This window comes from Siphateles boraxobius, unplaced genomic scaffold (genome assembly GCF_051911475.1).
Source record: "Siphateles boraxobius isolate OS27281-9 unplaced genomic scaffold, OSU_SipBor_1 35, whole genome shotgun sequence".
NCBI lineage: Eukaryota > Metazoa > Chordata > Actinopteri > Cypriniformes > Leuciscidae > Siphateles > Siphateles boraxobius.
In genome coordinates, this window is record NW_027508975.1 from 2,142,501 (window position 1) to 2,152,967 (window position 10,467).

General features: G+C 39.0%; 2 protein-coding genes across 2 annotated transcripts in view; both read right to left on the reverse strand.

The window, feature by feature from the left end:
- The window catches only part of LOC143702229 (elongation factor 1-alpha-like), a 4,745-nt gene extending 832 nt beyond the window's left edge, over positions 1–3,913 (reverse strand). Inside the window, exons 1-6 of the mRNA XM_077195775.1 lie at positions 3,731–3,913; positions 2,701–2,856; positions 2,073–2,252; positions 1,669–1,965; positions 1,405–1,555; positions 1–153 (exon numbers count right to left, since the gene is read on the reverse strand). The exon at positions 1–153 is cut by the window's left edge and continues 104 nt beyond it. Coding sequence (XP_077051890.1) covers positions 1–153; positions 1,405–1,555; positions 1,669–1,965; positions 2,073–2,252; positions 2,701–2,844 — 925 coding nt within the window. The 5' untranslated portion in view covers positions 2,845–2,856; positions 3,731–3,913. The remainder of the gene's footprint in view (positions 154–1,404; positions 1,556–1,668; positions 1,966–2,072; positions 2,253–2,700; positions 2,857–3,730) is intronic.
- Positions 3,914–4,071: 158 nt separating this feature from the next.
- LOC143702228 (elongation factor 1-alpha) lies at positions 4,072–7,568 on the reverse strand. Its single transcript, XM_077195774.1, has 8 exons — positions 7,397–7,568; positions 6,639–6,795; positions 5,884–6,063; positions 5,501–5,797; positions 5,237–5,387; positions 4,898–5,154; positions 4,579–4,813; positions 4,072–4,490 (listed from the first exon to the last, which is right to left on the reverse strand). Exons 2-8 carry the CDS (start codon positions 6,780–6,782, stop codon positions 4,366–4,368), a joined length of 1,389 nt encoding a protein of 462 aa, XP_077051889.1. The 5' UTR covers positions 6,783–6,795; positions 7,397–7,568; the 3' UTR covers positions 4,072–4,365.
- Between the last annotated feature and the right edge of the window lie 2,899 nt (positions 7,569–10,467).

A 10,467-nucleotide genomic window follows, 5' to 3' on the forward strand; every position in this document is an offset into this window, starting at 1 on the left:
CAACGTTGTCACCGGGAAGAGCTTCAACAAGAGACTCGTGGTGCATCTCAACAGATTTAACCTCAGTGGTCACGTTGGCAGGGGCAAAGGTCACAACCATACCAGCCTTCAGAGTTCCGGTCTCAACACGACCCACGGGCACAGTTCCAATACCTGAAGAAAAAACACGGAGAATGTTTGAACATGGTCTCTCATCAGAGAAAATTGTGAATAAGGATGGAGGCCGTGTTTCTTTTGTTAACGAAAACTAAACAATAATAACAAACACTTTTGTTAAAGAGGCCATATACAAAGCCTTGATTAATAGACACTAGGTTTTCATGCTTGAATGTTCAAAAAAGTCTTTTTTTTTCACATATTCTCTATTGTTGCAGCTCCTCTCTTCCCAGTCTGTCAGTAACACTCTGTTTAGTTCCTATCTCCATGAAGATCCTCCTTCTGAAAAGCACACTGTGCTCTGATTGGTCGGCTGGATCAGTGTGTTGTGATTGGTCAACCGCTTCCAGCACGTTTGGGAAATGCCCCGCCCCTTACCATAACTGCCAGTTTCAACACACTACTAAGTAACGCAAACAGGCCCCGCTGCTTTATTCTGCATATGAATTATTTCAATGAGGCGTTTTAGGGAGTTCAGAAACAGTGACTCGAGAATAACTCCCGCTGGAGGGGCTTTGTAACTTTGCCGAGCTTTTTCATGCTCAAACAGCAACATTACACACTAAAGAAAATAATCAACTTAACTGGGAAACACAAACTAAATTAATTTTCATGTCTCCGAAACTAAATAAAAAGTTTGCAAATACATTTTAGTTTTGGATTTGTGGTTTACTGTAAAACATGAAACCTTTATTACCGGTTAGAATTAAACATAAAAATGACACTTACTGGGAAAGTATTAAAAATAAGGATTTTTAAGAATTTTTTTTTTTTTACAAGTTCTACAAATATTTTGGAGCTTGGCATAACTAAACAAATGTATATCATTATAACAGGTCTAGAAATCATACTTTTAACATTAGACCTCCTCATAAATACAGTTAAACCTGTTTTTGTCAAAGAAAAAAAACACTTGTTGAGGGAGTGAATTAAAAAAAGAAATATCTTGATTTTTAGTTGATTTTGAGGTCCCCTGGTTAAGAATCACTGCTCTTGACTATACTGAGAAAATGTTTTATTATAATAAATAAATATAAATTATTTGAAATTTAAATAATTAATTATGGCAGCCCCCAAATTACAAAAACTAATAGAACAACTAAATAAACAAACTTAAATTAAAACTACAAATTATAGTGAACACGGACTAAACTGAAAAGACAAATAACAAAATGTAAATTAAATGTATTAAAAAATAAATTAACTACAAATTTAAATATAATAACCCTGGTTGGTGGTAAATGTTACCTCCAATCTTATACACATCCTGCAGAGGCAAGCGAAGAGGTTTGTCGGTGGGTCGACTGGGTGGCAGAATGGAGTCCAGGCCCTCGAGAAGAGTAACACCACTGGCAGCACCTTCCTTCCTCTCAATCTTCCATCCCTTGAACCAGCCCATCTATAATCCATTAAGAAAATGCAAAAGACAAAGCATGAACAATCGCAATGATCACAAACCCTTTAGAAGCATCTATGCAACTTCTTACGACCCAGGAAAAAGCAGATGCTCACGTTTGTGCTGGGCTCCAGCATGTTGTCTCCATGCCATCCAGAGATTGGAACGAAGGCGACGGTGGCGGGGTTGTAGCCGATCTTCTTGATGTAGGCGCTGACTTCCTTGGTGATTTCCTCATAACGCTTCTGGCTGTAGGGGGGCTCGGTGGAGTCCATTTTGTTGACTCCAACAATAAGCTGTTTTACACCCAGAGTGTAGGCAAGCAGGGCATGCTCACGGGTCTGTCCGTTCTTGGAGATACCAGCCTCAAACTCACCAACACCGGCAGCAACAATCAGCACAGCACAGTCAGCCTGGGTGGAGGAAGAGACAAATAAAAATCATGACATTTAAACAAAAAATAAAGCAATTTGTAACAGTAACCTGTGGTTGATATGTTGAAATACAAAAAAAATCCTACCTGAGAAGTACCAGTGATCATGTTCTTGATGAAGTCTCTGTGTCCAGGGGCATCAATGATGGTGACGTAGTACTTGCTGGTCTCGAATTTCCAAAGAGAAATATCAATAGTGATACCGCGCTCACGCTCGGCCTTCAGTTTGTCCAGCACCCAGGCATATTTGAACGAGCCCTTGCCCATCTTGATGGAGAAAAATATTCAGAAGCAGATTTGAGATGTCTGACTGAATTTGAGATGTGAGACTGAATGGACAAAATAATGTCAGACAGACAGACAGACAGACAGACAGACAGACAGATAGACAGATAGATAGATAGATAGATAGATAGATAGATAGATAGATAGATAGATAGATAGATCGATTTTTCAAACATGACGTCCACAAATTATGGATTAACTGAACCATTGCAATTATCATAATTCCCAACATTTCATGAATGATCATATTCTAATAAAAATTCTAGCATTTATATGCTGCGTTTAGATATTCAGAACGGACCAGTACCACTAAAACCAAACTCTAGATGTCGCTCACAGCACATAGTGTTTAAAAAAAGACACGCCCAGAATATTCTTGTCATATGGATATATTAGTCATCGGAAGTCAGTCACCCGTCTGATGACGTACCTCAGCGGCTTCTTTCTCAAACTTCTCGATGGTTCTCTTATCGATGCCTCCACATTTGTAAATGAGATGTCCGGTGGTGGTGGACTTGCCAGAATCGACGTGGCCGATAACCACGATGTTAATATGAATCTTTTCCTTACCCATATTGTAAATGAACTGTGGAGAGACATTGCTGGTTTAGTTTCGACGGCATACAGATTGTCGTGGGGTTTAACACACATTACACATTAGTGTTCAAGGAATTGGAATATCTATGACAAAAAACAAACACAATGACAGATGCATAACACAATGCGCGTGCATTCCAGTCAGGGTTTATGTCTGCGTGAACGCGCAGCATTGTAGTTGCCAAGTCCATTGATAGTGGACCTTTTTCCAGACATTTGTGATAGCAGGTATTAACTGTCATCAGCTTCATAAATCCTGCAGTTTAAGGTTTCTTTTTTATTAAAATGTACATTTACATTTTATAACACTTCGCATTATATTACATCTGCATCAAATTACAAAAAAAAAAGTTAACGCCGCTGTGAGGGTGTTTCTAATACAGCTGCTGTGGGAGTGACGGTAAACCGCATAGCACAATAAAATGCGATTAACCGTTAAATTACACCTAACTATTTAGATCACGTAGTCTTTCGATCAAAAAGCCCACATTTTAGTGAAGAAAATCTTATATTATGCTTTTTCCAGTGCAGGCTTTTTTCGAGAGACATGGCAACCCTCCCCTCCCTCTATTCACTTGTCCTCCATGTTGAAGGACTGGAATGACAGCACCAGCCATGTTCTCTCCAGCTTTGCCAATAAGTCTATGCTCTCTACATGTGCATGTCGGTGAACAGGGGGCAGTAGAGTAAGAAAAGAAACCTGATGTAACCCAATTGTCAAACCTGACCAAGAGAAAAACCTGATCTGAACAGTTAGCCTGAAGAAAATGGGAAATTAGATTTTAAAAATGACATTTTCCATGTTAAGGTCAAGCTACACATTACACAAGCATTGAGTGAATAAAACGCAGTAATAAACTTACCCGACTACAAGCACTACTGACAGCCCCGAGCAGAAAAAGACTGGAGAAAAAGGAGCGAGTCTCACTGATCGTCTAAATTTATACCGGTTCAGACAGGGGTGGGATAAGAAAACTCTTATACCACATAGATACTGCTCAGATGAGAGGTACCATTGGTAGCTTTACTGTGCACTCACTATTTGCGATTGGAGGAAGAGACATCACTTAAGTGGGCACAAGGTAGAAAAAAAAAAAGGCTGCAACACGTGTTAAAACAGCTGCAATGACCCTGACGAATCACTTCACAGTTGCTCATCCTTAATCCCACCCATTTCCAAGTCATAACAGGACACAAAGCACAATTTCGATTTTTAATACCTTTATTAGTTTATTCAGCAGCTTCTTTCCAAATTTTACTGTGGCAACAGGTGCAGTTCTAAACCATTTCAACACAAATTTAATAACTGAAAGAGGCACTATCAGTCAATCAATAAAGCCACACTTAATCCAAGTTGTTTTCCTTTCCTGCGAAAATTTTTCCGATGAGTTTTAATCAGCATTAACCAGTCCTTAAGTAGAGTGCCCAGGTTTAGAGATATTCCAGGAGGTTGGGTGGAACATACCACAACCTTTGGAACAGCGTGATTGAGGGAAATTCACTTGGTCTTAGCAGCCTTCTGTGCAGACTTCGTGACCTTGCCAGAGCCAGCAGCTTTCTTCTCAACGCTCTTGATAACACCAACAGCAACGGTCTGCCTCATGTCACGCACAGCAAAGCGACCTGTGGATGGAGAGTGATTAGCATCATGTTCTACACAAGCAGATAATGAAGATATGGATGAGAAAAGTCAATTAGTATGTGAACTTACCAAGAGGGGGGTAGGTAGAGAAGCTCTCCACACACATGGGCTTGCCAGGGATCATCTCAACAATGGCAGCATCTCCAGATTTAAGAGCCTTGGGGTTATCCTCAAGCTTCTTGCCAGAACGACGGTCGATTTTCTCCTTGAGCTCAGCAAACTTGCAGGCGATATGAGCAGTGTGGCAGTCCAGCACTGGGGCGTAGCCCTGAGAGATCTGACCAGGGTGGTTCAGGATGATGACCTATAAGACAACACTAGTTAATACAGGAGTTTACATCAAGATTGACTATAAAAAGCAACCAGAATACAGGAAAAAAGACCTAACCTGAGCCAAGAAGCTGCCAGCCTCCATTGGTGGGTCGTTCTTGCTGTCTCCAGCCACGTTTCCACGACGGATGTCCTTGACGGACACGTTCTTAACGTTGAAACCAACGTTGTCACCAGGAGTGGCCTCACTAAGAGACTCGTGGTGCATCTCAACAGATTTAACCTCAGTGGTCACGTTGGCGGGGGCAAAGGTCACAACCATACCAGGCTTGAGGACACCAGTCTCCACACGACCCACGGGCACAGTTCCAATACCTTGAAGAGATTAAAATGACATTAAAGACGATTCAAGCGTTTAGCAAGCAGAACTTAAACATCTGGATTCTTTAATACAAACCTCCAATTTTGTAGACATCCTGAAGTGGCAGACGGAGGGGCTTGTCGGTGGGACGGCTTGGGGGCAAGATGGCATCCAGGGCATCAAGAAGAGTAACACCACTTCCATTACCCTCCTTGCGCTCAACCTTCCATCCCTTGAACCAGCCCATCTAAAAAGGAAGATAAACCATGCCAATTAAAACCTGAAAACCAAGAGCATACTGAAAAAATTGCTTAACTTTTGACATCAACTTAATCCTTGCAAATCAGCCAAGTTAATTACGTTTGTGCTAGGCTCCAGCATGTTGTCACCATGCCATCCAGAAATTGGGACGAAAGCAACACTGGCGGGGTTGTAGCCGATCTTCTTGATGTAGGCGCTGACTTCCTTGGTGATTTCCTCAAAACGGGCCTGGCTGTAGGGGGGCTCGGTGGAATCCATCTTGTTGACTCCAACAATAAGCTGTTTCACTCCCAGAGTGAAAGCCAGGAGGGCATGTTCACGGGTCTGTCCGTTCTTGGAGATACCAGCCTCAAACTCACCAACACCACCAGCAACAATCAGCACAGCACAGTCAGCCTGGGTGGGAAGAAAACAACAGTTAAATCACACTTCAGCATTACAGCCAACGAGCACAATAATCTAAGAATGGAGTGTAGGCCTACCTGAGAAGTACCAGTGATCATGTTCTTGATGAAGTCTCTGTGTCCAGGGGCATCAATGATGGTGACGTAGTACTTGCTGGTCTCGAACTTCCAGAGGGCAATATCAATAGTGATACCGCGCTCACGCTCGGCCTTCAGTTTGTCCAGCACCCAGGCATATTTGAAGGAGCCCTTGCCCATCTGTTTGACAAAAAGATATTACACTTTAATAAAAGGGAGGCATTACTTTAACATGAAACATGTTGCAATAGTAAGACAAGATAAAGGGTACAACTTAATTTTTGTCCTCCAGATAATGGATTGGATCTTTGTTGTTTGCTATTGCTGATCTCATGTGACTAACCAGTTGACCTACCCTCACTTCAGTAATTGCATTGTCATTGCAAGAGGGAGGGAAAAATATAATTTAGTTTTAGATGAGGGCAAAAACTAAACCTTGCACGTTAATATATTTTTAAATGATCAACTTTGACTTAAAGTTAGCCTATATATACATTTTTAAATTAAACAATTGATTTGAGAAGTTAAACTGCTTGAAAGGGTGAATAGAACTAGTGCACATGTTGCTTGGCCTACTAGGCGCCATTACAGGAACAGCAACGTCATAGCGAGTCCCGCTTAAGCTCCGCCCTTTCCCACACCCAGCCGGCTTGAGCCCAGGAACGCGTGCTACCGCCGCCATTTTGGCTCTTGTTACCTCAACTTATGCCGCAATCTATTAACGAACATATGCGTTAAAGCGTCCAAACACTCACCTCAGCAGCTTCCTTCTCAAACTTCTCAATGGTTCTCTTGTCGATTCCACCGCATTTGTAGATCAGATGGCCGGTGGTGGTTGACTTTCCGGAGTCGACGTGGCCAATAACCACGATGTTAATGTGGATCTTTTCCTTTCCCATGATTGATTAGTTTCTGTATAAAAAAAAAAAATGGGTAAGCTTAACGCAAAGACATATTTAAAACTTTTGATTGGGGATTTCGCAATAAAAGTAAGAGATGACAAATCTTTCAACCGGCCTTGTTCACATAGGGCGACTGCGACACGTGTTTCTTTAGAGTAGTGCGGTATTAAGTTACAATAAATATCTAAAATGCCTGAAAGGCAGCCATAAAGAGTCAGACATCTGTCTCTAGAAGCAGCTGTTGGATGCGATAATGTGTGGAAGCCTTTTAACAGGCCTGTGACTTCAGTCGGTTAGTGCCTTTGTTCTCCTGCCGGTTCACATTCTTTGAACGATAAACGTACAAGGAAACCATGGAAAAATAAAATAACCCAAACTCCGCTGAACATACAAATAAAAATATATGTAAAAAAATACACATTAAAATACAAAATTAGAGTGAAACCATTATATAAACCGTCAGTGATAAAAACACGCAAAGTAACGAACAACGCAGACATTTAAAAAGAAACCGCCAACCTGATGAATTTTTTAAAATTGTCCGAAAGTTGCTAGCTGGCAATAACAGACTAAAAACCCAAGGCCTAGGCAGCAGAAAAAGCAGGACTCACCAGGATTGAGAGATAACTCCTCAGCTGCTGCTCCCCTTTGCCAGGTAACAGAAAGAGGAAGAAAAATGCTTTGGTTGGCGAATTTATACGCGGGAGGAGGAACAACCCCCCGCTTCCTCTCCCTCCCTAATCGACCCGCAAATCACACAGACATACGTCACCACTTTGTTTCTCTGAGCATCGGGTTCACTGGTTGAAATGGTATTTTTTACAAATATTTGAGATATGTTGCGATATACAGTAGGCTTCACGTCCAAAGTTTGGAAACATTAATGTTATTTTTATGTATTGAAAGTAGCCTCTTAATTTCACCAAGGCTGCATTTATTTGATAAAACAATAGGCCTACTGTAAAAAAAAAACAGTAATACTGTAAAATATTGTTACAATTTAAAATTACTATTGTAATATGTTTTAAACTAATTTATTCCGGTGATCAAAGCAGCATCATTACTCGAGTCTTCAGTGTCACATGACCCTTAGAAATTATAGAAAAATCGTAGTTAATAATAATGGTTCTTATTTTTATCAATGTTTAAAACCATTTTTGCATGCTTGATATTTTTGTGGAAACCGTGATACATTTTTTTTCTGGATTCTTGGAATAGAAAGTTTACAATAACAGCATTTATTTGAAATAGAAATATATTGTAACAATATAAATGTCTTCACTGTCTCTTTTGATCAATTGAATCCATCCTTGAATAACAGTATTATTATTTTTCTATATATTATTTACCCCAAACCTTTGAATGGTAGTGTATCGTGGTTTCCTAAAAATAAAAATAATAAGCAGCACAACTGTTTTCAACATTGATAATAAAAATGTATGTTTCTTGAGCAGCAAATCATCATATTAGCATGATTTCTGAAGGATCATTGTAATAATATTTCACAACATTACTGTTTTTACTGTATTCAAAAACAATAACAAATAAATACAGCCTTGGTGAGCACAAGAGACTTATTTTAGAAACATTAAACAAATTTGACCGGTACTGCAAATAGGCCTATGTTGTTACTGAATAAATACCACATATTTCGAGATACCAAATCTACAGATAGGCAATAAATAATCTTTATAACACATAGCCTGCATTTATTTTTGAAATATTACAAATTTGTCTCTTTAGTCTTTCCATTTATTTGCTTAACACATAAGTTTTCATTTTTGATGTCTTTATGATGATTGACAGCAAACATCACTATAAAACTGAAACTGTATTATATGTATCAGTGATTAAACTGAATCACTTAATTTACTTCTTTAAAACTAGTTCAGATTTAATTCTTTTGGTTTGGTCAAAGTTGCTGCAGTGCAGAAATACTGTACACAGCAATTCATTTCTTTTTCATCTTTGTGCTTATTCTCAAAATAAAAACTATGATTATACAGCAGACTTCTTGTTCACATGCATCAGTTTCAGAGAATGTACAGGAATTATAATTGTATTTTATTTGATGAAACTAATAGAGACAGTGTGATCAGGTCAGTCCTGTATGTAAATTAGTCATGAGTCGATAAGGCCACTCAGGTCTATTGTCTCAGATGCATCTCCGCCCGCTGGTTCATCTATTCAGATTCAAATGCCATCAGATAGGACTATTTGCAGAATGGTGAGATTTTGACGAGCCTATTTTAAAACATAAGCCCATGGGAGGCGATGCAACTTTCGTAATTTCCCTTAGTTTGTATGCATTTCATGCATTCAGACTTCATTGTTTGTCGAATCTTCAATTCCCTTCAATGCCTTTCACGCCATCCTCAATGTCTTGCATTCCTCATAGCTTTATTTCAAAGAGCTGGCATCTCCAGTTAACTCTCTCTAGGTAACAGATGCTTGGTCGACAGCTGCTATTTTCAGTCAAGATCAGCAGCACAGGCGCACAGTCGGGTCACATATACTGTGACGATCAGAGCGGCGTGCAGCGGAGTCAAAGAAATCACTGGAAATCTAGGATTATTTTATTTAAATCTGCTAATAAATAATGTTTCAGGATTTAAACAAATGCTAGAGAAATGATAAAACAGGTTTTACACAAACTTGCAGCTCAAAAGTACCGCTGTCATAAAAGAAAAAGGAGGACAACAGCTTTATAATATAACTTGTAATACTTTTCATAAGAAAACTAGCATAATAGACCGATATTTCACTCTGGTCACATACGTTTGTGCACAACTTCACATCACACAGATGACAGTGATAAGGACCGACTGTCTATTAGAGTAAAATATAAACAGTAATAATTGTATTAACTTTAATATTGTCTTCAGACAATGTCCTTCATGCCAGCAATGCTTTGCATAGTCAAAAGATAATAGATAGAAATAAAATGCTGAATTATGTGCATTAATAATAATGAGACAATAGGCCAGGCAGCACAGTATAAACCAGTTTTCTAAATTTGCAATAAATTGAGAGAAAATTAAGTTTAGTGGGTTCAGAAAACTACTACACATTGTACACTGCATTACACATAGAAAAAAAAACAGATGTGTTGAATGACATGAAATATTCCATTAACAAAATATATTTAACACACAATCAAAATTGTTTTACTTCCACATTGCAATTTTGTTTCAATACTGCTTCCCCTGCATGCTTTCCAGCTGGCGTTACATAATTGTGAAATACCGGTGATAAACTTTATTTTAATAAAAAAAATAAGTTAGTTTACCTGTCAACTTGATGCTTGGGAAACAACTAATCTAATTTAAAAACAATAGCCTGAACAACTCTGATTAAGTCAACACGAACCATCAAGGGTAAGTAAATAATCAAACAAATCCTTTTAAAAGTCTCTTTATTAATCATGATTGTGGTCTTCTTTAACAGTAATCCTAGAAAATGAAGGACACATGATTGTGTAAGCAACCAGTTATATGACTGAAATAAAAAAGGAGATTCCACAGCAATTGAGACAAAAAAAAGTTGGCACATTCACTAAAAGTGAATTGCGGCGAATCCCACTTTTCCTCACACACAGCCCAAGGATGATCACTATTCATTCAGCACAGCTGTCTGGAGTCGCAACCCAACATATATCATACCGTTTCAAACCAATGAACAT